Below are 27,441 nucleotides of genomic sequence, written 5' to 3'. Positions count from 1 at the left end.
CTTGAAATGTTCCTGTGGAGTTTCTGAATCAGGGAATCTAAAAAAAAGTGAAGTACATCCTTCCTCCGTAAACTCTGTGGCTGGTGGTCCTCTGTTGCTGATTTGGAGCAGTACTTAAACTTTATTGGTACTTTTCGCCTCCTTGCTTGTCCTGGAATCTCTTCAGGCACATTGATCCCTCTTGTTTTGCTTGAATGGTAGCATTGTGAAATATTTCTTTTAATTGCTCTTCAGTCCTCAGTGTGTTCATTCTGCTAATGACACCATTTACAGCAGTTTATGCTGCTGCCAAGTCCATGTCTTGCCACTGAAGAGCATTTGAAGCAACTGCTGTTTCCATGAAATATTGGAGTTGTCATCTTCAAGCAAAGAATAAATTCAAAGTTAATGCTGTGCAACAGCATGTGTGCATCCCCTGCAGTTAGATCACGCAGTTATGGCTCAGACTTGGTCAGATCTTCCAGGAATTGGACCACTGCAGGGAGGCATTTTCTGAGAGTCTTGAGGGCTGTTTCCCTGCAGGTCCATCGGGTGTCTGAGAACTTCTGTAGCTCAAGGCCACGCTGGCCAGGATTTATGGCTTGCTGTGTTTGAACAAAAGCTGCATGTCATTTTGTGGAGTTGGCAATGAAGGTGTAAAGTTTTTCAACTATTGTAAAAAAAAAAAAATTACAAAGTGAATGCTCAACTTTGCACTCTCAACTAATACAAGATTCAAACAATGCACATGACAATGAACATAATGCCTTTGTGTTTTGCTTTTGTAGTCCTTTGTAAGCCCTACTCATGTTGCTAGGTCCATCATAACCCTGACCATGGATGTTCTCAATTTTTAGCTGGTTCTCCTTCAGCAAGTTCATTGCTAGGTTTTCAAGCTGTTCTCCTGTTGTTTACTGAACATTACAGAGCTGAGTGAAGTGCTCCTTTATTGTCATCATGTCATGTGCATAACGCACCACAAAGCTCCCCTGTTCGATGTGTGATACATCAGCAGTGTCATCAAGTAAAATTTAAAATATTAACGCTTCCCTTACTTCCTTCAGTATTTCCTGTTTCACATAAATAGCCATTGCTCTAATTAGGTCATTTTGTATTCGGTTTGAGAGGAGAGACACCTGAGGTTTTTGACATGATGCTTGTTTTTCTTTGATGTTGTCAAGATGAAGCTTAAGGACACTGTCATATTGGCCAACCAACTCTACAAGCTCTAAGAAATGTTCTTTGTTTGAACTTGAGAGTCTTTTATTGTCACCTCTGAATGCCATGCCTTGCTAAGTACAATATAATATCAATCTGTCGGTAGATAATCTCCCTGTTTTTTGTCTTTCTCTTTTATTGGCTGCTTGCATCTCAAAGTCGGCCTTTTCCAATGCTGTATCATATCTTTTCTTTTAAGGACATTCCACCGAATCATGCCTGGCATGTGTGACTCTGTCCTGCTATGCTTCTTAATTTTTCCTTTAGCTTGCTTCCACAGACTAAACCCCACTTATTTCCAACCTGTCCCGCTCTTATACTTTTCATCATTCATGAAAAGCCTGCAGCTGAAACAGTACATTGCATCATTCTCAGGAGAATACTCTAACCAGGGGTGGTCTTCATACCACTGTCCCTGAAACTAACGTCCTTGGTCATTTTTTTGGGAACGGCAAAATTGGTCGACAGGGTCCTAGTGAATTTTTGAAAATTTTGTGAAGTCCACGTTGAATGTTAAGGCCAATTTATACTTCTGCGTCGAGAGTGTACGCCGTTGGCTACGCACGTAGGCGACGCCGTTGTGAGCATTTATACTTCTGCGTTCAGGTCTTGGTTGCTCTGCAGTACTGCTCCGAAACGCTAGTTGGCGGCGGAGGGTTTTAATGTTACACTGTGTTTAGATTCCTCGCGGCTAGGTTACTACAAGCAAAATCGACTGAAAGAGAGCGGATCATGTTGGAGTTGGAGCTTATTGAGGTGGAAAAACAGTTAATTTTTGTAGAAATGCTTAGGAGGAAATACGATGCTACCAAGCCGACCAATCACCGATCTTGCGGTCCGCGTCGTCGCAACGTGTAGTTACATTTTTGAGGAGGTGTGCGTCAGGCTACGGCGAAGGGTACGCGTCTGTGCGCAACATGACATCATGATTTTTGCGTAAACATACACGCCACTTTCGAGTCAGGTGGCGTGTTATATCTACGCATTCTTAAATTTTGATACACACAGGGCTTAAATTTTGTTTGCTGTATGTGACATTTTGTTTGAAAATTCTTTAAACGTCAACAAGAAGTCACGTCACCCGACATCGCTTAGAGCACCTTTAAACACTGCAGAACAGAGGGGTGGAGTGAGATAAGCTCATTATCATTTAAAGGCATATGCACTGAAACAGTGTGCTGAAAACAGAGCTGTTTTTGACCAGGTACAATGAATACTAATGAGAATTTTTAATTAAAGTGTATTACAAACTTTTAATTTAGACCCTAAAGAATCAAATTAACTTGAAAATGGCATTATATGATCCCTTTAAGATCTAAACTGGTCATATCTCTTAGTGAACGTTTTCTGTAGTAGGATAACCATATTCATACACCGAGCTGAAGCACAACCAAACAATGTTCTTATGCAAAATTCATGCAGTTTTGTTTTTAACTGCTAAATGGCCAAAACTTACACATTTTACGTTTAATAATAATAATAGTACATTTGCACCAATAAGACATTAAAAACGTTGGTCCTTAAATAACTTTTGAGATACAACTTTATTTAAAAAAAAATTGCGGTTTAACAATTGAACAAAAAATTAAAGAACATTAGACGTCATATGTGTTCCATATATGTAATTTTGACTCTGAGTGGTTGAGCATGCAAATTAAACATATACACTACAAATGTTGTATTACTAAAACATCACATATAGGATAAATACTTCACATCATGCAAGTTACAAAATTACTTTATGGTTTGTATGGTTCACAAGCCTTCCCAAACCACAATGTCTTTTACAGTGTAATAATAGAGACTAAAATATTTCATAACGATGGAAAAATATTTATACAATAACCCCCAAACCACCTAGTCTCCCACCCCTTCCCTGTGTAATATTAGCACATATAAAAAATATAAATATGTTGCTTGCATAGAACTTTGGGTTTCCTGAAAAGAAAAATATTCAATTGCCACATGTAATGCACATAACGGTGTCCTCTCTTTTAACAATTTTATTCATTTTGCACTTTTGAACACCACTTTTCTTTTGACCTTTCATTCTTTGTCTCTTTCACTGGTCTAGTTCGTGACTGTCTTGGCTCCGAGGTCGGTAATGACGTGAGCAGAATTCCCTGATCCGCATACATGCCTCAATCATCATGTCCTCTGGGACTGTTACTACAATTCGGAAGTAGTTTGGATATTCAAATGCCTGCAGCGAGAAACAACATGGGTGTCAGATTTGAAATCTAAAAAGGGTGGAACCAAGGTTTGGTCAGACAATAAAGTGAATGAAGAAATAAAGTAAAAAAGGGAGATGAATAATTCACCGTAGCAGGCAAACAGAACACAGATTGCTCAGTGACCAGCCGTTCGGTGAACTCCACGTCATTCTGGAATTCTGGGAAGTGTTCAATCGCAATACCCACCTGAGAATGAGCCAGCATAAAATACATTTAACCTTTGTTAACATGCAACTTTGTTGTCTTTGCAAACATGCTCACTTCTTAATATGGACGCCCTGGTGAGCAAATGTGCCAAGTGTGATCAGTGTCTATCAGGCCATTTAAAAGGATAGTTAACCCAAAAATTTAAATTCGGACATGATTTACTCACATTTTTGTTTTTTCAAAAAGCACCATTGAAGTATACATAAAAATACCAGAAGATTAATTATTATTTTGAGTCGGATATTGTCATTGAATCTGTCAATCCAGTTCACTTAACCAGTCTGAATGGAAAAACATGTTCAACTTGCTGACCGGTCAAAAAGTTTTAGGCACAAAGTTTACATGAAACAAAAATTCACCCAGTTTATTGATCTTATTGTGAATGATTTATCCATGCATACGTTTCTTTGTTTTGACCTGCCATCAAATCAACAACCGATGCATCTTGTTTGATAATCTGTTTTTACTTGGATGTGCTCCGAGTAAATAAAGAAGATATATCTCGCTACTTCTGTTCCATCATGACTTCAACAGATCTCTGCAGGGAGGCTAATTAACTTAAATTTCAGTACCACTTTAATTACACTCACCATAATGTACATGGCTCCTGATGGCATCACAGGATTCAGCCCGGGAACAGTTGACAACTCTGAGAAACATATCTCAGAGTTTGACTGAAGAGAATCATAAACAGTGTGTTATTGTCAGAGTCAGATGCCGAATAGCTTTTCTCTCTGAAGCTCTACAACTCTTACCTTGAGGAAACTGATGGTGCTTTGGTAGAACTCTGGTGGCGTTTCATTCAAAATGCTTTCTAATGCTCCCTGAACCACAGTACAGGGTCCTAAAATGCGTTGGCTTAGTTTCACAAGACCCTCTCGAATCTAAAGTGAATATAAGCGTTATTGTTGTTGTTTTTTTTTTTTGTTTTTTTTTTTTGCATTTCTCTGACACAGGTGAGAGGGTAATACTTACTCCGGTTCCAAATATATTGTTACGATCATGGATGAGGATCCAGCCCATCCTCCAGCCAGGCACTAACCAGCGCTTGGCAAGACCTCCACAGGATAGGATGGGCACGTCAATGCTAAGAGGTGCCAAAGACTGAAAATCACACCCAGAGAAAACCTGCAGAATGATAGCCAACTCATTACAACATTGTAAATAGCAATATTGGTTTAAAACATATTTATAATATAATAAATTATCTTTATATAATTTCCTTGGCTTTGGGGAAAACTGGGGTCAGTCCGATTTTTTTTTTTTTTAAATAAGTTTCTTCTGCTCACCAAGGCTGCATTTATTTGATCAGAAATACTACAAAAACTATAATATTGTGAAATTGTGTCAGTACTCCAACCTTTCCTTCAGAAATCATTCTAATATGTTGATTTGGTGCAAAAAACTCAATTTGTTATTATTATCAACATTGAACAGCTACTTAATATTTTTGTAGAAAACCGTGATAAATGTTTTAGAATACTTTGATGAACAGAAAGTTCAACATTTATTAAAAAAAAAACACACAAAAAATAATAATTTGTAATGGAAATGTCGTTACTGTCACCTATGATCAATTTCAAATGCATAGTTTCTTTAAAAAGTCTTAAAGACAACAAACTTGTGAAGAGTAATATATATATATATATATGTAATATTTTAAATGTTTTTAAAAGAAGTCTCGTCTTCAATGTCACATGATCCCTTCTAATATACTGATCAATACTTCTTTTAACAACATTAAAAAATATTATCAATCCCAAACTTTTGGCAGACAGTGTATACATTTCTGCTACCTGCACCTGCATCATATTGTATTTCTTTACTTTTTTGCACAGTAGTAGACAATTATGAAGCGAACATACTATTATTGTTAGCTGCTTTCCAGAATCTTCTGCATGCTGGTACCTTGTAGAACATGGAAGTTTAGAAAGGGTTTTGAGAAAGTTACAAAGGAAGTGAGAGAGAGAATTCCTTTCTTGTAGCTGTTTTGCAGTTGTCCACCTGGCTCTAATTACGATTATGGTTTTTATGTCTGGGAGATGGATCCGCCCCATCTCCCATTGGCTAAGATACTGTAATTTGTGGTGTTGGCCCTATTTCACGAGCTCATATGTTTTGTTGCTGTTGGATTTTAACAGGGTCCAGACATCGGGGCCACAAGGGGTGCACAGTACTGTACCCGTTGGTATGGAGAGAATTATGTGCCGAAACCTCACACACAGACAAAACGTGTTTTACTCACACCCAATGATTCACAAACAAACTCAGTGTGCTTTGTAAATACAAAACATCACTCACAAACTAATGCGTATTGTTCTGCAAATAAAAAACGTACCTATCAAACAAATAGTATGTTTTACACATACATAGAAACGTATATCTTCAATGACAAAAAATATCCTGCAAGTACTAAAGGTACTTGCAAGTACTAACTAAAATCTTTAAAAGTACAAACCAAAATTCTACAAGTACAAAACAGAATTCTACAAGAACGAAAAACTGTCACGTGATTTTTGGCACTATTTTTCCGCGTCCAGGCAGAATCAGATTTTCTCACAAATACAAATGAGCAACTTCCTCTTCTAGAACAAGGGATCAATTTCACGCTATTCTCTTGGGAGAAACACTGATGTGAAACGCGTACTCGCCTTTGCCCATGGGAAAATGAGCTCTGAACGGGTGTGTTTCTTCAGTGTACATAATCACTACTTTAGTCATTTCACACGCGTCTTTGATTGAGGTTGAAAATTTGTGGATATATTAGTATTTTTCGAGCGTTTCGAATAAAAAATTGCATCTGAAAATGGTAAAGCAGATAAAAAGGTGTTCTCTTGCGTGGAAGCAATATTAGAAAAATCCAAAGGATGCATATGCACTTAAAAAATGATGCTTTGCCTCCCTTCGGTTATATTTGAATAACTCTTGCTCAGAATGTGATAGAGAAAAAAAACTTTTTTTCTGGTGGATACCATGACTTAGTGTAGTCAAGCAATATAATCAGCAGGTCCCCAGAGCAAACAGTGCATGCATAACAGATTTTTCAAAAACAGAATACAAAATAAATAAATTAAAAAAGGCCAAATTTTTTATGTTTATCCGAATATTTTAAAAGCATAACATGCTATTTATGAAGTTTTTCAATCTGATTTAGTAAATTTGAAGGGTTTTCTGTACAATGACACTATCTTTTTAAATTTCCTACACTGTGTGTGTCTAGGGTGAATATTTAAACTTGGGTGTGTTAAATTCAGGCGGAATTCCAAAATATGCCTTGGAGTGGAAGAGGCTAAACTGAAAAGGCACCCTTCTCCACATTCTCTATAGGCCACTACTGAGTTGTGGACCTGTTGCCCCCAGCTCTAACTTCACTGTCCTTCATGACCTAAAGCTCAAAATGCAGTCAGGCTTCCATTCACCACACACACAAATATAATCCTTCCAGTGCTGATGTGGTTTCCACTGCTGGTCGAGGCTGAGCTGAGCCAGGGAAATGCACACCACCCAACAAGAGGATGTTCACTACAGCTGTACACTAAAATGGCTTTCATAGTAATGCCATAAAGAACCATTTTTGATTCCTTTTTTTGTTTTCTTAGTGTGAAGAACACTTTAATAATCTGAATAAAACAAAATTCACTATAAAGTAGCTTTTGTGCAGCATAAAGTGCATATTATGTCCAAATTTTTCTTGCAACTTGCGCACATGCATTTTACTCCTTAGACCTCGCTAACACTCAAACATTAGCCTTTTTTGATTTTATGTTGGTAAACGTTTCTTAATGGAGTGTACTAAAATTAGCTACAGTTGAACATGGTTATGTAAGCCAGACTCGTCATTTAACAGGGGTCATAGGTGAGCTTAGAGTGTGAACTCCATAAAAGACCACTGTGTGAAGACTTGAGGTCTGTAACTCATCAAAGACGCTTGAAGGAGCTTGTAAAATAAAGAGGTCTAAGAAAGAAAATGCATCGTCATGCAGGCGTGTCCGTATTCATTATGAGCTCACCATGTCTCCATAGATCTCATCAGCAAGGATAGGGATGCAGTTTCTTGACGCCACTAGGCCACACAAAATAATAGCCGATTAATATCATGGAATTCTTCTTTTTGAGATACAGATTGTTCACATTTGATTAGAGTAAATCAGTGCATTCACCGGAAAGGATCTTTTGCTGGTGATCTTTGGAGAACACTGAGCCACACGGATTGGATGGGTTGTTGATGATCATGCAGGCTGTTTTATCATCAATCAGGCTCTCCAAGTGCTGAAGATCAATCATCCAGGACTTCTCCGGCTAAAGAGTCAAAAGAAATTCATCTTATGTATTACACAGTCATCGCTATTGACAATAGGTATTGTAACTTGATAAAAGGGATTATATGAGCACTAAAGAATACAAAAACTATTAAATGCAACAATTTGCTCAATTTATACAAATACAATTATTCCACCAGTGATAGCATCTACCATTTATTTTTTTTTTAAAGTAAACACAATCATTTATCTATAATGTATAAATTGAAGCTTACATAACAACAGTGGTACTATTGCATGTGTTGTTTTCAATGATCGGTCCCAGATGTGGACCATTTAGGAATGAGACAGCATTTTCCCCCATCCACTCCACAAACCGTCCAATAGTATTGTGCCCCCCCTGACACACCTCTTATCTCACATGAGTGTACACACGCTGCAAAAAAATGCTATTCTTTTAGTATTTTTGTCTTGTTTCCAGTCAAAATATCTAACAATTATTTAAACAACAATTTGGCTTGTTTTAAGCAAAAACTCGCTTATTATTATTATTTTCAGAAGACAAGACAGAATATCTTTTGCATTTTTACTTATCTATTGCATATTGATTAAATTATTAGATATTTGGACTCGAAACAAGACAAAAATATTAAGCAAGAATAGCATTTCCCCCCCCCTAATGTAGCGATGACAGAAATGTCCTTCTAAAAGAGTCAATTTGTTTCATGTTTTCAGACTACATGTGCATCTGATGATAGACTTCTGTCTGTGTGATTTACTCACCAGAAGATTGTAGTGCTTCACTTGGATGCCCATAGACACTGCCAGTGTCTTATAGAGGGAGAATCCAGGGCATGGAATTAAGATATTGTCCCCTGGGTTACACAACACGCTGATGGCCAACTCTATAGCCTGGCTACATCCACTGGCTAAGATCACATCCTACAGATTTATATAAATATAAAATAAAAAAAAAATCATGAATTTTTACTCATCATCTATTTACTAAAGCATGATATGAAAACTATGTAAACACCCAGCTGTGATATATATATATATACTTTGGAATAAAACGTATTGATAAACTAAATCTAAATGATAAAATAATTATGATGTGACGCACTTTGCCTTCCAGTGGAGCTTCTGGACAGCTGTAGAAGTTTGCAACAGCGTCTCTGCTCTTTTGGTAACCTGTCAATGTTATTCAAAATGGAAATTGTTTGTGATGAAGCTCAAAGCATAATGGATTTTATATCAAAATGAATATTTTATTGTTGTATACAAAATTCAGCAATTAACTTCTCTACACACAAAAGTGTAAATCTTACCAACTGAAGGAGCATAGCCATTGAATTTGTGTGAGTCAATGGCCTCCTTCATTGCCTGCAAAACAGTGTCATCTGTTGGCAAGTTCCCAAACACAGTAGGGTCACCTGGAGAAAGAACGAAGCATACATTTACATTTTATTTTGCCGCAAAACGGCGAGTCATGATGATACAATTTAAACGAGACAAGAAAACAAACAAACACATGTCATAAAATCCAAAACATTGTAAAATAATAAGAGTATAGGCTAACGTTAAATGAAATGGCAAACTAACACCTTACAAACAAGTGGCTGTTTCTCTAACTAAGCATTATCCATTTTTGAACACACTGGATCACACTATTAGTTGACGCATAACTTACCAATAGATAGAGCAATCATGGGTTTCTCAGGGTTGGGAGTGAGTTTCATCCCGTCCACTATGGCTCGGATGGGGTTGAGTGTTTTCTTGGACATCTCTGAGGGTCTGACGTTCCATCTCGACCGGTTGCTCTTCAGTTTGGCTGGGTTAACACTCACATGAGTCCGGACGCTCAAATGATGCACATCATTCCCGTTCATTCCATTGCTGTGGATGCCATCGTTCACGGCTCCGTTCATTTTTACCACAAAAGACATTTTCTTGGTCAATGCACTTTTAAGACAGATGACGTCTAAGGAATGAAAAATATGACATTGAAAGAGTAGCCTACATTATGTTTACGAATAGGCCTACTTATAATATTTTTTATTACGTTTAGGCTCGACTGGCGACAAAAAAAATTTGTATTTTATTTAATTATTATTATTATTTTACTTACTTTATTAACAAATAACAAATAGTGTTCAGCAACCACTAAAATAGAGCTCGGTTAAAAATAAAAATTGTTGCGAAATTTACTAACAGAAACTATACAGAAGTAAGACAAACATCAGAATGCAAATATGAAAAATGGCTGGCAAATAAATTAGGCTACAGCTAATATGACAAACAAAACAAAAACTATTCTAAATCTGATTAATATATGACTGCAGAATTGTATTAGCCTCTTGATGTGACACAAATCTAAAATATCAAAAAGTAATAGGCCAATTGAAACTTCTGTTTAAAATAAGTAGCCTATGCAAAAAAAGAGAGCCTAATCATTTTGTATTTAAACACTAAATTAATAATATAATAACGAATAGGTCAATATATGGTAGTTTTAAAATCAATATAGGCCTACAAATGTAACATAAATACCTTATTAAGCAGCTTTTTATAAATAAAAAAAATCACGATCCAATGACTGGGAATGAGATAAATAGCCTAGGTAAATATGTGTATAGATTGATTCATAGACCGAATTTATACCGAACCTCCACAATGGGTGTTGAACCTTATCCATATTTCCATTGGTGGAGACTGAGGGCAGTCCAAAACTCCCCCGTTACATCATAAATCTAGAAATTATGTAGTTTGGGGGTTTAACCTCCTCCTCTTGTTATGGCTTGCGGTGATGCACAAGATCTATGCACGTGATCTGATGCGTAAACGCGCGAGGAACACAAACAAAAGTTAGAGAAATGGGCATGGTGAATATCGACTTTTTTTACTTTTAGGTGTATTACTGGCTAACTTAATAATAATAACAGTAAATATATATCTCACCGATTTCCAGGGTGCATGATCAATTACAAATGTGAGAAACAAAGAACAGTTTATCGGTTTAACCCTAGTATTTTTTTTCAAAATCCCGATAAGAATCTATCATTAAAAATTATTTGAAGAGTATTCTTTAACCGCTGTAATGAGAATGAAAGGGGTTGATTGTCACATGTGTCTTACATAAGTCAAGCCCACATTTTTAGGGGGGCTGGTGGTTTTATTATTGCCAACACCGCAACTAAGAACAATCTGTTATTAAGCAGCTAAAATTATTATTATGTGCAAAGCCTTTGCCAGCTGTCCAATATTGAAAAATTAAAAACTTCTTTGTGAAGTTTTTTTTTATTCAAATCACAGTTCATTCTCAACTCAAATCAGTAACTAAAGAGTGACAAACACATTTTCGTGTTGTGTTTCACATTAAGTAAACAATGTCAAAAGGGTTTGGAACATGAGGTAAATAATGACAAAATGTTCAATTTGGGTTAACTATCCTTTATGTCATATGGTAAGAAAATAACCTTGAAATTTAAACCCAACTCTTTTTTTTTACTTGGCATAACAACCTGTAAAAAAGAACATGTACACATTCAACACTAAATTGGTGAGAGTAAGCTAAACCTTAAAACACTTATCTGCCCTGATGAGCCATCTAAACTGAAAGTAGGGTCAACCCAACCCATGACATTCTAGGTAAACAGTGCAAAAAATGCCCTTTTTACATAGTGTTTTTGCCTTGATTCCAGTCTAAAGATCAAAAAATGTACTAGCTATGTAAAATGGCATAAGGTAATGTCTTATTTTCTGAAAAATAAGTTAATAGAGTTTTTGCTTAAAACAAGTAAAATTATCTGACAATGGGCTAAGACAAATAATCCTAATCCAAACTGATTTCTTACCCCATTTGCAGATAATTTTGCTTCTTTAAAGCAAAAACTCAATTTCGATTTTTTTTAGACATAATATCTTGTCATTTTATTTGTATAGTAAACGCATCTTGATTTAAGATTTTTTTTTTTTAGATAACTGGACTGGAAACGAGACGAAATAAAAATAGATAAGCATTTTATTTTTTTTGCAGGGAATTAAGGGTTCACTTAACTCGCATCATAATCCAAAATGTCTGTCCTTACTTACATAACCCTTCCAAGTCAATCAACGAACCATGTCAACAACTATCCACTATCGAAACATCATCCAGAGACCCAGTGATAACCTTAACCCACCAAATGCGTCACTAAACCAACAGCATGTGGTTTTAGATATACTCACTTCATAGAACCTTTAGGGCAATCAAGGTAAAAGACTAATCACAAAAAAAGAACAGGATATAAATATGTTGGCATTGCCAATCAATAGCTTTAAGGCAAACACTTTAACCTTCATGACGTAAACTGACGTAACCTGCTAAAATCAATGTTTGAGTACCTATGCATCTAAAAAACATGTTATCACTGGCACCTAAGTTTTAGTTAGGCATGGAATTAGGGTCATCAGAGTCTGAATCTTCTGAGTATGAAGCTGAATACAGTATTTATTTACATCAAATAAGACACGTTGATGTTCCACATCTTTTTCTCCTTCTAAAACGTCATGGGTTCTGTATGAATTTGTGGCTCTGGTGCACTCTTCCTTGCTCAGTCTATTAAGGCACACTTGAGTTTGTAGCCACTTGGACTGCATGAGGAAGCTATGATTCTCTTAGGACATTTTTTTAAGAATGTTTTCACTGGTTCGGTGAAGACAACAGCAGGTAAAATGTGTCCTGTATTGATTCTTGCGTGATGATGAGGACTGTTGGTGGACTGAAGGTGAAGCAGCAACTTCTTAGAGCAGTGTTTCCCAACCCTGTTCCTGGCGGTACACCAACACTGCGTGTTTTCTTTGTCTCCCTAATCAAACACACCCGATTCAACCCATCAGCCCATTAACCCACCTGATTATGAGCTGATGGGTTGAATCAGGTGTGTTTGATAAAGGAGACAAAGAAAACACGCAGTGTTGGTGTGCCGCCAGGAACAGGGTTGGGAAACACTGTCTTAGAGAACAAAAACTGGTTAAAAACTGACCTGTGACATGTAAGACATCGAAATGTTCGTAGAGGATGAACTCAGGTATGAGGAAAGGTAAAAAAGGTGTGTATAACTTCAACCCTAGTTCAATTTTTCTTTTCAAACATTCAAACATAATCTGCTAAAAATGTATTTTTAAGAACCTGCTAAAACAGAGTTTTGAGTACCTATGCATTTGCAAAACATGACTAGCACTTTTTCTTTGGTGTCCTCTGTTTTAGTCTCGCTTAGGCTTGTAATCAGGGTCATCAGAGTCTGTTGAGTCTGAATCTTCGGAGTATGAATCAGAATACAGTGTATTTACATCAAACGACACGTATTGATCATGTTCAGCCGCTTGTTCTCCTTCTAAACTGTATGAGTTTGTGGCTCTGGCGCACTCTTCCTTGCTCAATCTATTAAGGCACACTTGAGGTTGAAGCCACTTGGACTGCATGAGGAAGCTTTGACTCTCTAAGGACAGTTTCAGATTGTGTTCACTGGTTCTGCTTGGTTCGGTGAAGACAACAGTAGCTAACATCTGTTCTGCAGTGATTCTTGGGGTGACAAGTTGCTTTGAAGCTCTGGACTGAGGTAATGATGAGGACTCTTGGTGGACTGAAGGTGAAGGAGCAACTGGTTTCTTAGACACTGGTGTAAGACTGACCTGCTGCATGTAAGACATTGAAACGTTCGTAGAGGATGAATCAGGGTTTGAGGATGAGGAGTGCTGGTTTGAAGATGCTTGAGGTTCTGGTGTGTGTGCGAAAAGAGGTGGAGTGCTTTGGGTTGATGTGGGAGTGCATTCTGCCTGTACAGCTTCTTCATCAAGCTCTTCAGAACATTCCTGAAGGATGCTCCTCATTTTTTTGCCATGTCTGGTGCACATCTGTTCTGGAAAACCAGCCTCACTTTCCTTCTGTTCTGGTTCAGATTGAGTCTTCGCCTGTCTGTGGCTCCAAATCAGGTCCTTCTTCACCAGAAGAGATTGGCTAAAGTCAATCTGATGTATTTCCGAACCTGACAACTGTGTGGACGTAACAATGTCTCCATTACTACAAATGATTTCTGTGTTTCTATTCTGCCACAAGCCTTGGGAACTAAAGAGCTCTTTCGTGCTGGTTTGTGAGAATCGTTCCTCCTTTGAGCTGATCTGAGATGGCCTCAAAATTACATGGAGGGTACCATGGGATGGCTTAACAACTTTATCGTCCTTTGGTTCCTCACAACTGTTTGAAAGTGATGGTGTGAAACTGTCATCAAGGCTCTGATTTGTTGTTACAGCTGCAATATAGAGAAAATGCCAATGAAAATTAAAAAAAAACTCCAACTTTCAATGCTGATATGACATTTCCAAGCCAAAACCATATTTCTCACCACCATATAGGAGCCTCTTTAAAAATGTGGCTATAGACGCACTATCCCTTGAAAGTAATTTTTTCAGGATCTTCTCTCCCCTTCCATACAGATGGGACTGCTTCAATACCTAGACACATTCATATGCATATGTGGACAGATTAGATAAGATAATAATATATTTAAACTAGGGCTGTGCAAAACTTAATTGCGATTAATCGCATCCAAAATAAAAGTCTGTGATTACATAATATGTTTGTGTGTGCTGTAGATAATTATTTTGTATATATAAATACACACACATGAATGTATATATTTAAGAAAATGTGTTATTCATATATAAAATATTTATATTTATATAATATAGATTATGTTTTTATATATATATACAGAATTTAAGCGCAAATAATTCTTAAATATTTACATGCAAGCATAGGTATTTATATATACAAAATAATTATATACAGCACACACAAATATATTATGTAAACACAGACTTTTATTTTGGATGTGATTAATCGCAATTAATTTTTGCACAGCCCTAATTTAAACGGCAATAAACAGATTGATACTTGTAAAATCTATATTTTAAGTGTGTTAAAATAGTTTTCTTGGACTTTCCTTCCTGTGATAAGCATTTAGGCAGCCCAAAGATAAACCACAAGAGTTTACATTGTAGTTAATGCAAGATACAGTTTATTGCGTATTCAAAATACAAATAATAAAGAACAAGACCGATATGCACGGTACTCTTATTTTGAAATATCTATGCTTTACTACTTCCAACAGCTGATTTCAAACTAAGTTTAAAGTCTGTTTAAAATCTGTTTTTACATTCCCAAAGTTAAGAACCCTTTAAAATGATCATTTTAAGACATTAAATTAATTAAGATAATTTTTAAGACATTTTATGCGTTATTTGTCAAACTAATTTCAAGACTTTTCAAGGACCCACAGGAACCCTGACTTGAAATTTAACCAATATATTTACAAATTTAAGTGGTCTGTCAGCAACAATTTGTGCACTATTATTTTTAGAAAAATAATAGCACAAAGAAATAAGTACAAAAAATAGCAATTCCCGTCTTAAAAACAACTCAATAGTACAAGCCGTGACTTTAGATACAAATGTACATAAACACTAACCTGTTCAATATACGTAGGTTGCGGTAGGACTTTATCCAGCTCTCTCAAATAGTGTGAGAGTCTCTCCTCCAGTTTCTGTGCATACTGTTCACCATATTGTTCCTCCATTAAATCCTGCAACGTTGAATGGTCACATTTGATTTAAAGATCTGAAATTTATGCAAACTAGTGCTGATATACATAATGTACCATTAAATGTATTTCATAACGTTTTTTAAGACAGCAGGTCATTTATTTTCACTAACCCGAATATAATTCTCGCGCATGTCTCTGTCTCTTGCCAGACAATGAGCAAAGGACTTGAAATCCTTCTGGTTCTTCTGCATCAGATCCATGTTTCTGTGGCTCTAAAAGCATGATTTAAGGAAATGTAAAGGAATGTCTTAAAAAGCCCAGTAGTCCAAAAAACTATTTTAAATGTTGAAGACATTTTTTTTACATTACACTTCACACTTTGGCTTTTTATGTATTTATAGTGGCCCCTGGTGGAGGAATATTAAACTTACACATTTGTGATACTCGGGCAGGCTGTTAGGGAAAAACTTTTTGATCTTGTCAGAGATTTTAGCAGTACTCTGGTCATTCCACAACATCCACATGACAGACTAAAACAAAACAAAAAAGCTTGTGAATTGTAATACAGCTATGCAAAGGCAAACAACTTCATATTTATACAATATGAAAACTACATGACAGCAAGGCACAGTTCACCCAAAAATATGCTCAACCTTATGTTGTTCCATACCTCATACCTGTAAACACTCCTGTTTTTCAGCCCTATCTCCCGGTTTGTTATTTCTTCCAGGAAACTCCCGTAATTTGCATGGCCCAATATCTCCTTTATGAATAATCGGACCAATATGTTTGTCTAATGTTGACCAGATGCCAGATCTTGTATTAAATGCATTATATTCACACAATCCACACACCATATACAATAATTCAACCAGTTTGTCATCTCAACCTGGCAACCTATATAACCCAGTTGCGCAGTCACAGAAAGCTTAACCCGAAAGCGAGCGTCACATGTAAACTGTCTGGTTACCAACATTCTTCAAAATATCTTCTTTTGTGTTCAACAGAAGATAGAAACTCATACAGGTTTGGAACAATATAAGGGTGAGTAAATAATCACTTTTGGAAAACTGTCCCTTTAATTCTGATGGGTTGATTTATATTTGTTATCAAAGAAAAAAGTCTCACCAGTGTCTGCAGACCAAACATGATTTTCATGTGTTTGATGGGAGTCACTAGTCGTGGCACAAGTGTGTATGTAACATCTAAAAACTCAATGACTCTCTCAAAATGCTTGATGTCTCGGGCTTGAACGATCCTCCAGACCTCTGCCGCCACCACACGGATTCTGCACGGCTCTTCAAGGGTCAGAAGATGCCAGTCACCTTCTAGCCATAATGGAGGACCTAGAACTGAAAAAAAGTCAAAGTTGATTAGATCTCCCATTCATAGGCCTGTCTCGATTATTGATGAATCCTCTGATTGTGATTATTCGACCTAACCGCAATTATTTGAGATAACGTCAGTAATTGTCTAGTTTAAATTTCAATCACATTCTGACTTAAAAATCAAAGAAATTTAAGCGCTTCAAGAAATCCCATAAAAATGCACAATATCATGTCTCCTTTTCCAGTGAAAGAATACAAGAATTTATATAGTACACAAAGATAATTATACCAAATGAACTTTTGTGGGTTTAATCAGACAGCATTATATAGGCCTATATTACAATAAATTATGCATTCTTTAAATGTTGTAATATTTAAAGAATTGAATATGCATCTTTTATTCTGCCACTGAAACTCGAAACAGAAACTCAACCAGATTTGGCCTAGAATCAAATCGGCTCTAGGTACATTTGAAATGTGGGTGTTAACATATGAGCCCACTTTATAATATTTTTTATTTTTAAGTAATATTTGATTCTGTAAGAACTTACACTGACAGTGACATGAATAAAAATTAAATAGTTCAATCACAACTATATGTCAATTAATCGTCAGAACAAAATTCATGATTGTGACAAGCCTACCCATTCACTTGTTTTAAACTTCTTGGTAAAGTTAACGTTTAGCTAGATCTATCTATTACTTTTGTAGCATTTGCACCAACTGTGCAATCCATTTATGCTAAAAATAAAGAAACAAGTAACACAGTAACTGTGTAATTACACTGCAAAGACATTGGTTCAATATATTATAACATGCAGGTTTTTAACAGGTTTAATAGGGTTTTTAACATGCAGATTTGTGTGGGTAATAAAAAAAAGACTTTGTAAGAAACACCTTCTAAGACCTCCGTCATCTGTTTAGTCCATGCATATTCAATGATCCATAATGGTAAATCAGGAATAAGGATAGAGCAGGCTTTCTCCAACCACAGGTTTTCACTCATTCCAGCAAAAGCAGCAGTTTCAGTCTCCAGCACTGTCATAATGTCCAAGCATCAGCTGCAGCAGACCATCTGTTGTGAGCTGCAGCATGCAGGATACATCCGATTATTGCCTCTGCGGAGATGGTGATGATGATGAGCTCCATTTAAAAGTCAAATTTTGCTAGACATGTCCGGGCACGTTTAGGAAGTAGATGGGGGAACAATTTACTTATACTTATATAACATCAAAGTTAGATATATCACGGAATAATTCAATCTTGGTCAGTAATAGAGGTCAGATGACAGCTCAGTTCAGTCAGTGCAATTATTTATGTGAAAACAGAAATTGTTGCATGTCTGTGATGTTTTAAAAAACGAACCGATAAAGAAACTTTTCAAAATAAGAGAACATCCCGTCGTCAGCTAAATAATATTTAATTTTAGATCAACATGAATTTTTTTTTTTTTGCTGTGTTTATGAAAATATAATAAAAATGACCAAATAACCAAATAAATAAAAACGTTCTGAAAATTAAACATCTAATTTATGGATAAATATTTAAATATATCGTATATGCATTTTTTTTCCTCTACTGGTTAGTTAAAGGACAAGCAAATTTTGCTGTTTAAATTAAAACTCAATTTAACTTTTCAAATAAAATTCACAATGTAATATTCTAACTTTTAAAACTTGGTATACATTTTTGGCATACAATCTGGGAAGGTATTTTATTTTGAAAAATATATTTCTAGCTCAGCTTCACAGTTAAAAAAAAATCATGACCTAGCGCTTGTTGTTGGTGTTTGATAGTTTGACGTTGGTCACTACCAGATAAATAAAAGGTTTTGTACTTTCATCAGTGAATCGAAAAGTTGCTTTTGACGGTGAGTGTACAGGACTTATTTTATTCATGTATTTATTTTTTATTTATGTTCTTTAGACAGCGTTTTACATAGTAAAGTGTTATGTTCTACTCTCTCTCTCTCTCTCTCTCTCTCTCTCTATATATATATATATATATATATATATGAACATATATATATTTGACAATAGAACGCAATTTCACTTATTCACTTTCACTTATTTGTTTTCACGTTAGAGTTTCACTGTAATCTACAAGCAAGATGCCGCCACGGGTTGATGACGTAATGAAACTGTGCTGTGAACTATCCGCAAATCAACAAGTGAAAACCGCAGTGAAGCAGTCTGGAAAAGGAGCAGCGGCAGCTGGTGGTCTTGCTTTTGCAGGAGGCTTAATAGGCGGTCCTCTGGGAATTGCAGTGGGCAAGTACATTCATGCCTTTAGTACAAGTGTCACCCTCAAATATATATGTTTTTCTTACCTGCACCTTTGTGTTTTTAAGGCGGGGCTGTTGGAGGACTGCTTGGATGCTGGATGACAAGTGGTACATTTAAACCTCTTCCCCAGGTTATCATGGAACTGACACCAGACCAGCAGCACAGACTCTGTGAGGATATTGCAGCTGTCTTAGGCTCAATAACATGGACTGATGTTGCACAGCTGACTGCCCTTGTAATGGGAAATGCCACACTCCAGCAGCAGGTAACTGCTGCTCTTCTGAGCTATATACAGAAGGAACTTCAAGCTGAAGTGCATTATATTGACTGACACTATATTCTCAAAAACAAAACAAAAAAACATTTCAAACCTTATAATCATGTCATACAGGTTGTTTGATTGGATGCTGACAAATCTGACAAGCACTGTATATTCTTTGAAATCATTTCCTGGCATAATGTGTAGTAGTTTATTTTCAGAACACTTGTGCACATGTGGATGACATTGTTGAATTAATGCTTTTTTTAAATTTTTTTTTTGTTTAATTGACCTGTGTTGATTTGTTACCAATATTAGCATGCCCAGTCAAAAGCCTTAAAAACATAAATCTGGCTGCTTTAAAATATACATTTATTAGTATATAGATTTAGCCAGACATATTAAAAAAAATGTGTTAAAGGGATTGTTTGGCTGGATGCTTGGGTACTGTAGTTAAAACAGGCATATAATCATGTTTTTATTTAATTTATATAGTACTTTTAAATTTGTTCTTTGAAATAATACTGGCATATTGCATGGTTTATTTTCAGAACACTTAGGAGTGTGAATTACGGAACATATGGAAATATTGTTGAATGAATGCCTTTTTAAAGTTATTTAATTAAAAATTTTTTGGTCTGAATCTGACAGAAATCTGTTAATTTGTAACCCAATACTTGCATGCTTAGTCAAAAGACTCAAAAACTTAGATTTTTGTTGCTTTAAAATATATATTTATTAATAGTTAGATTTGGCCAAGCAGATTAAAAGCATACAGAGAACATTTCCATTGTTTGTCCTATCCAACAACTACAGTATCCTCGTCAGGATATTCATAATAAGGCACCTCCAAGTTGAGAGGTGCGGGACCTTTTCTGATCCTTCCTGAAGCATCGTAATGTGACCCATGGCAGGGGCAGTAATACCCGCCATAATCACCAGCATTTGCGATTGGGACACAGCCCAGATGAGTGCACACACCAATAACGATGACCCAGGTGGGGTTGCTGACGCGATCTTTGTCATGCTGGGGGTCTCGGAGCTCCGAAAGGTCTACATTCGCCTCAGCTGTGATCTCCTTCTCTGTTCTGTGACGAACAAACAGAGGCTTGCCTCTCCACTTGAAGGTCATGTTTTTCCCTTCTGGGATATCGGACAGCTTGATCTCGATTTTGGACAGGGCCAGGACGTCAGCAGAGGCACTCATCGAGGAAATGAATTGGGTCACAACCGTCTTGGCAGTATATACACCCAACACAGCAGTGGTTCCGGTCACCAAGTAAGAGAAGGACCGTCTACTTTCACTGCTCTCCTGAGAGGACGCCTTAGGATTCAACACCTCAGCACGTCGATAGTCAGAGAAGTCAGGGATTTTGATGTCTGTGTGAGCAAGGCGTGCTCCAAAATGGCCTAAAAGGAGATATAGTCAGTGGACACACTTAAAATGCTACTTAAATTAGTTTTACACAAAAATAGCATAACACAAGAGACGTTAACTTTCATTGAATGGAAAAAAAAGATGCAATGAAAGTGAACGGTGACTCTGTCTGCCAGTCCCTAACATTCATCAAGAGTTGCATTCATTTTGTTCTGCAATCTTGTATTGACAGTGGGACAGTAAAGTCTAATTCAGCACATCCCAAAGACTTTCAATGGTGTTAAGGTCAGGACTCTCTGGAGGCAAATGATTCCTCATGCTCCCTGAACCATTCCTTCACAATGTGAGCCAGATGAATCTTAGCATTGTTATTCTAGACTATGGCCAGGAATGGATACCTGACATGGTTGTTTAATAAATAAATATTAGCTGCACACTGCATCAGTTATATTTATAATTTATATATGCATATGTGTATGTAAGTGTGTGTGTGTGTGTGTGTGTGTATATATATATATATATATATATATATATATATATATTTATACACACACACTTTACATACACTATACTCACATACATATATATGTCTATGTATTAATTGTTGTATTAGAAGGAGCCATCTCATTTAGACCTTTTACGTTTATATATAACATTATCTCAGATGTCATAACCGAATGTGAAGAGTCTGCCCAGCCTGTTAACTAACATAACCACGTTATATGATCACCTACCACTCGCAGCACACTTCATCAGCACTTCTTTGTTCACTGCTCCGGGTACTAATGTTTTCAGCGGACCACATGCCTGCAGGTAAGGGGACAAAATCCCCATACGAGCGGCAAGGGACATCATTGTTTGCTAGTCAAGAAAGATCCTGACTCGTACGGTCACACCGACCTCTGAAGAGAGCTGGAATGGAACATCTGAAGCTCCTCCTTCAAGCACGTCATAGTCGACCGGAGATTGACTGAACGGAAAGCGCGTTATAAAACCAAAATTATAAAACAAATCCTTCAATTGAGATATTTAAATGGTAAACGCAATACGTATTTTAATTAGTGCTGCATTTAGTTTTCACAGTATTTGTTAAAATGTTTTTTGATAATGTTATCATTTCGAACAGGCAGTACAAGGCAGTCTCGGGAAAATGTAAACAGTAGTCCTGAGACGTTGGACTCATATTTGCGAACCAGTTCGTTCGAACGCTGAATGATTCTTCTTGAACGTATCGTTCTAACGTGAACAATTTCTTTAAAAAACTGAACATTTCTCGTACACACTGGTCGGGATCCGCAGGATGGTCACCTGAAAATCAAACATGAGATTCTTTCGCCGGAAAATAGCGATCATAGTTGTTTTGGCTTATGCGATATTTTCACTGTATGCCGCGTATAATGTGTTTTTCAGTAAGAGGGTTATTTCTCGCGTTCATCGAGTAGTTAAAAAAGGCACTGTGATTTTAGGTAAAATAATAAATCATAATCAGCATCTAATGGGTTTGTTACAATAGAAAAACAATATAATATAGCGTATGTATAGCCTAATATGTATGTAAAAAATATGTGTGTAATATAGTATATGTAACAAAAGCATATACATTTATGATCGCATGTAAACAATAGATTTGTTTAATAAAATGTAACTTATGTGTTTCCAGATAATGGAAAAGGAGGAGAGGAAGAGTGGAACCCATGGGAAGAGGATGAGCGTGCACACTCATTAGTTCTGCAAAAACGAAGAAATGCCTTCAGATCATATCAAAATCATGTTGCTAAAATCAGGCCAAAAACATATAAAGTTCAGATCTGGGGCAAAGCAGCCATTGGCAAGTGTAATATGTTTGTTGGTTCCAACTTCCAGAGATCATTGCTTTTTTGCATTATTATTTTTTTTGCTTTTTTGCATTATTAAAGAACATAATTATTAAATATTGTTCCTTCTTCACATTTTCTTAGGACTTTATTTGTGGGAACATATTTTAGAAGGGCCTCTCATCCCAGCAGACAAATCCAGCCAATGGAGAGAAGGAGAGATTCAGTCTGGGAAGATCAATTTCAGGTAGTCATGCATTAAATTGATCAAATGCGACAGTAAAGACTTTTATAATGTTGCAAATGATTTAAATTTGTTCAAATCCTTTTCAAATTTTGTTATTATTTTAATAAATTCATTGCAGTTTACTTATAATGTTAATATTATTCTTTTTTTTTTTTGCACAGAAAAACAAACAAATATACATTCAGAAAAACAATTATTTTCAACCTTCATTCTAAACCTTTGTCTGAAATGATCAGTTTTTAAGTGTGGCACCTTTAAGGCTTGTCAGTAAATGGCCAATTTTATGATTGGGTATCATTATTGAAATCTGGTTTTAAGCTGAAAACTTGAAACTTGCCGGAAGTTTTAATGGTACAAACAAAGGCCTCTTATATGTCAAAAGATCATGGCAAATTTGATTTCTCATGTCATGACTCCTTTAAATAAGAGCAGCTTTGGTGAGCATGAGTATGGAAGCTTGAAAAGGGAAAATACAACTCACAATTCTTTTTTTCCCGCAATTGCTAGTTTATAACTCACAATTCAGACTTTATTTCTCAAAATTCCAAGTTTATATCTCGCATATCTGACTCCCCCCCCCCCCCCCCCCCCCAGAAATATGTAAACTTGGAATTGCGGAGTTGTAAAGTCTGAATTATGAGGTATAAACTTGCAATTGCAAGAAAGTCACAATTGTTAGATAAATAGTCTCAGTTAGTCAAAAAATGTTTATTCCTTGACAGAAACAATAAGCTTAGAGACACAATACACAAGAGCGGCCCCAAAAATCTTAGCGGCCCCAAACTTTTGAGCGGTAGTTGTAATGTAAGCTAATCAGTTAATATGAATTTATTAACATTTTTTAGCCAGTACACATTCTCATAATGTTGCTGTTTTGACCTCATACACTTTTTACTTAAAGACAGATTAAATTCAAAATGTATAATTATATACAATATATGTATTTATTGTAAGTAAAGCATTTTTTTGCCACACATCCTTTAATCTTTTTTTATCATAATCTGTCCTCAGTTTCTACACAGGGCCAGCAGTGGTCCAAGGGCATGTTTCTCTAGACACAGACAGTGTGGTGTTGGTTTTGAATGGCCGTGAGCAGCAGAAAATCTCCTACTCTATCCAGTGGCTTCAGCATGTCCAGGGTCTGGTGCAGGCCCGCACTGTCTCTCGGGTTGCTGTGGTCCTTTTGGGCAACGAGCGGTGCAATAATGACTGGATCAGTCCTTACCTTAAGAGGCACGGCGGGTTTGTGGACCTGCTCTTTCTTGTGTACGACAGTCTTTGGGTCAACGATAAAGACATCTTTCAGTGGCCCCTGGGTGTTGCCACGTAAGCGCTTAGTGTTTTCTTTTATAACTACTTGTATTTAATATTATATTATATATATAATTTCAATTAACATCAGTTTATTTGTTTATAATGTGCTGTTTCTTTCTCTGCAGATACAGGCATTTCCCAGTGGTCACACTTAGCGGTCAGATGGTGAAAACTGTAAGACCATACCTCTGCAACTTTCTTGGGACTATCTACAAAAACTCATCCAGAGAAACTCTGATGGACATCCTGAAGCAGAGCGCCATGGAGAAAGATTGCCTCATGCATGTTAGAGAGAAGTACGTATTTATGGGAAAATTTCATCAGTCTGATTTTACCGGTATATCATTTTGCATTCACAAAATTGGCGGATAAGTGAAGTTGTAAAATACTTACGCTACCATTAAAAAGTTCATAGCCAGCAAGTTTTTCCAGAAAAGGATATATTAAATTGGTCAAAAGATATTTATAATTTTACAAAAGATGACCATTTCAAATAAACGCTGTTCTTTTGAACTTTCTACAAAAGTATCCACAAAAGTATAAAGTGAAGGTTTTCAACTGATGAATGTTTTTTGAGCAGCAAATCAGCATATTAGAATGATTTCTGAAGAATCATGTGACACTGAAGAGTGGAGTAATGATTTGAAAATACAGAGCTCTCCATCACAGAAATAAATCACATTCTGAACTATCTAATAAAATAAAAAAACAGTTATTTAAAATTGGTATAATACATTCACAGTATTACTGTTTCTGCTGTATTTTGATCAAATAAATTTAGCCTTGGTGAGCATATTATTATATATATATTTATGTCAAATGATCAGTTAATAAGTATGGGGTTATTTTTAGCCAATACACATTTTTATAAAGTTTCTATTTTACCCATAAATCCTTGAATTGCTTCAAAAAATAATATCCCAAACATTTCTAAATTGTGCAAGTTTTTTGTTATACTTCTTGCATTTTGTGTCATCAGGTGGCTTCCACAAGAGACTGCAGACACCTCCAGACAGTACCAGATGGCATTAGCACAAAGTGACCTCACTCTCTGTCCGGTGGGAGTGAACACAGAGTGCTACCGCATCTACGAAGCCTGTGCCTATGGCTCTGTGCCTGTGGTGGAGGACGTCCTGACTCCGGGGACCTGTGCAGTTGGTAACCGGTCCCCGCTCCGACTTCTTAAAGATGCAGGAGCACCCTTCATCTTCCTCAAGGACTGGAGGGAGCTTCCTGCCATCCTGGAAAGGGAGAGAGGGATGAACCAGAAAGAAAAAACAGAGAGGAGGATGAGACTGCTGGAGTGGTACAGTGGCTTTCGTCAACAGATGAAGGACAAATTCACAGAGGTATTAGAGGAAGCCTTTTTCAAAAACTCCTAGTTTGGAGAACATTAATAGAGTCCCACATAAAGAATTAAAGACAGCGAGCAGATGCTATGCATCAACATCCATTTTCGTTTGTCTTGTCATTTCATTTTATTAAGAGCCGTTCATTCATTTGGTGTTTTACGTGTTGTTTATTTGTTTTTATACATGCTGCTGTTTGTTATACATGGTTCACCATATGCTGCTGTGCATTAATGCCCTCCATGTTTACTGTAAAATATTAATTTATTAAGTCAATTGAAATAACAGTGCAAAGTTTTGTATTTTGTAATTTTTTTTTCTTTTTTCTTGAAGGTGTCTTTTGCTTTCAGCATTTATTTTACTTTGATCCCGCTTGATCTTTATTTATCAAGCATTTAGTCTTGCCTACATTGCTGGAGTGGATGTCATGTACACTTAAAATAAAAGTTACAAAAATGGTTAACTAAACTGGTTGTTGTATTTGCTAGGACATTACCATGAATTTCCATTTCCATTGACAGTGTTTCGGGCATTTTGGTGATTTTATATCTTAAAGTTTATAGCTGTATACATAACTACATTAGTGTATTAATGTACTAACATGTTTGAATCAGAAACAAACAGAGCGACTAATGTAGTCTGATTCCCAAAATAATGACCTGGTTCTTTTTAGTGAATCAAAAAACTTTCCCGAACTGTATTAAGTGAATCATTGTGTTGCTCCTACCCCTCATAACATTCTACTGCTATTTAGTTATTTAATCAATCTTATATTGTATTAATATATAGTTTAATATATCATGTGCATTAAGTGGTAAAAGTGTATGTATTCGAATATAAAATATTTTTGAGTTTTATTTTTGTTTTAAATGTCAACTTATTTTTTCATGTGTTTGTTGATTATTTTTCAAACTTGTTTGCTGTTGTAAAATAAAATATTTCCTATTTGATACAGTATATATTTCAGGTAAAATTAAATTGGTGGTGGGGATGGTATTTGAACAAATCAAATTAATATTTTCTATTAGAGTTACTCACATTACACCCTATGGTATTAAAATAGTTTTAAACATGTATATTTTAACAAATAAAATTAATATTTTCTTGAATTACTTACCCTACAGTGCATTGACTCAACTCTTTGTGCTTGATAGTAATTCACACAGTTTAGTAGCCCATGAATGTGGGAAAATTAGATCAATATTTAATTTTGGAACATTTTAACATCTATATAATGTGGAAAATTATTATTATATTTATGATCATCGTTGTTTTAAACGTAATAATTCTTCTTTTTCCTAATGGATTTCTATAGAGAGCGTCTCTGTCTGGAGCAATAAAATCTATCAAAGGCATCTGTGAAAGAAACAAAGATGACATGGTAAAAGTTTCAAAGAGTTTAAAATATGATTTTCATTGAGAAGTGACACCTTCCACACTCTTGAAATTCGTTTAGAGGGATAGTTGTGTCCTAAAGATTTTTGATATAAGATTAATTCAAAGGCTCTACCATTTTATAAAAGTCTCGCAACAAAACAACTGTCCTGTAAGAGGCGCTATGTGACATCATCTGACTGTCAGTTTATCCACATATTCAGATTATGAATACAATACCTACTTTTTGGGCTTTGTTAGGCTTATAATAAATACAAAAAATAGATAGGCTAAATTAATAATTGAGCCAATAAAATAAAGTTGCAACCTTTTATATTCGCTTGGTATTTTTTATCTTTTGTATAGATCTGAGTTGAAAGTGTAAACTGTAAAAAGTGCGTGAAAAGTGAAAATTGAACTCTGACTTGTTATGTCTTTTCTGTTAAAATCCGGAGCGGAATCGCACTCGTTCATTTCTCTCCCAGTCATCACAGTGATTTATTTTCATGTAATTCCCATTACTGGCCACTAGGCGTCCTACACAACACACACTGGTGCGTTGCTTAGCGTTCCTAAAACGAGTTGCTGAAACACGATAAAAATATTCACAAGG

The 27,441-nt window shown here is 36.0% G+C and overlaps 5 protein-coding genes across 5 annotated transcripts; 2 read left to right on the top strand and 3 right to left on the bottom strand.

Annotated features, from left to right (window-relative positions):
* Window positions 1-2,722: 2,722 nt before the first annotated feature.
* tat (tyrosine aminotransferase) lies at window positions 2,723-10,529 on the bottom strand. Its single transcript, XM_039650455.2, has 12 exons — window positions 10,448-10,529; window positions 9,588-9,878; window positions 9,226-9,330; window positions 9,021-9,088; window positions 8,681-8,839; window positions 7,799-7,937; window positions 7,649-7,701; window positions 4,614-4,766; window positions 4,394-4,522; window positions 4,229-4,312; window positions 3,519-3,617; window positions 2,723-3,400 (listed from the first exon to the last, which is right to left on the bottom strand). Exons 2-12 carry the CDS (start codon window positions 9,841-9,843, stop codon window positions 3,260-3,262), a joined length of 1,386 nt encoding a protein of 461 aa, XP_039506389.2. The 5' UTR covers window positions 9,844-9,878; window positions 10,448-10,529; the 3' UTR covers window positions 2,723-3,259.
* A 1,386-nt stretch (window positions 10,530-11,915) lies between these two features.
* Window positions 11,916-18,180, bottom strand: LOC120461974 (uncharacterized). Its single transcript, XM_039650360.2, is given in 8 exon segments — window positions 11,916-13,142; window positions 13,145-14,187; window positions 14,281-14,389; window positions 15,406-15,519; window positions 15,651-15,752; window positions 15,912-16,010; window positions 16,609-16,832; window positions 17,706-18,180. Coding segments are annotated over 8 exon segments (1,869 nt in total). The 5' UTR covers window positions 17,854-18,180; the 3' UTR covers window positions 11,916-13,112.
* A 362-nt stretch (window positions 18,181-18,542) lies between these two features.
* Window positions 18,543-19,995, top strand: LOC120462033 (protein C19orf12 homolog). Its single transcript, XM_039650441.2, has 3 exons — window positions 18,543-18,678; window positions 18,894-19,078; window positions 19,159-19,995. The coding sequence occupies exons 2-3, from the start codon at window positions 18,919-18,921 to the stop codon at window positions 19,422-19,424; spliced, it is 426 nt and encodes a 141-aa protein (XP_039506375.2). The 5' UTR covers window positions 18,543-18,678; window positions 18,894-18,918; the 3' UTR covers window positions 19,425-19,995.
* A 68-nt stretch (window positions 19,996-20,063) lies between these two features.
* LOC120462031 (cytochrome b-c1 complex subunit Rieske, mitochondrial) lies at window positions 20,064-21,659 on the bottom strand. The gene is made up of 2 exons (XM_039650440.2): window positions 21,465-21,659; window positions 20,064-20,762 (listed from the first exon to the last, which is right to left on the bottom strand). The coding sequence occupies exons 1-2, from the start codon at window positions 21,583-21,585 to the stop codon at window positions 20,152-20,154; spliced, it is 732 nt and encodes a 243-aa protein (XP_039506374.2). The 5' UTR covers window positions 21,586-21,659; the 3' UTR covers window positions 20,064-20,151.
* Window positions 21,660-21,883: 224 nt separating this feature from the next.
* Window positions 21,884-26,411, top strand: rxylt1 (ribitol xylosyltransferase 1). The gene is made up of 6 exons (XM_039650439.2): window positions 21,884-22,196; window positions 22,391-22,558; window positions 22,689-22,791; window positions 23,803-24,117; window positions 24,231-24,401; window positions 25,085-26,411. Exons 1-6 carry the CDS (start codon window positions 22,052-22,054, stop codon window positions 25,485-25,487), a joined length of 1,305 nt encoding a protein of 434 aa, XP_039506373.2. The 5' UTR covers window positions 21,884-22,051; the 3' UTR covers window positions 25,488-26,411.
* The last annotated feature ends 1,030 nt before the right edge of the window (window positions 26,412-27,441 follow it).

The sequence above is a fragment of the Pimephales promelas genome, chromosome 10 (genome assembly GCF_988280905.1).
Source record: "Pimephales promelas chromosome 10, fPimPro1.hap1.1, whole genome shotgun sequence".
NCBI lineage: Eukaryota > Metazoa > Chordata > Actinopteri > Cypriniformes > Leuciscidae > Pimephales > Pimephales promelas.
The sequence above is the reverse complement of the archived record's forward strand: the minus strand, read 5'-3'. Positions and strand labels throughout refer to the sequence as shown.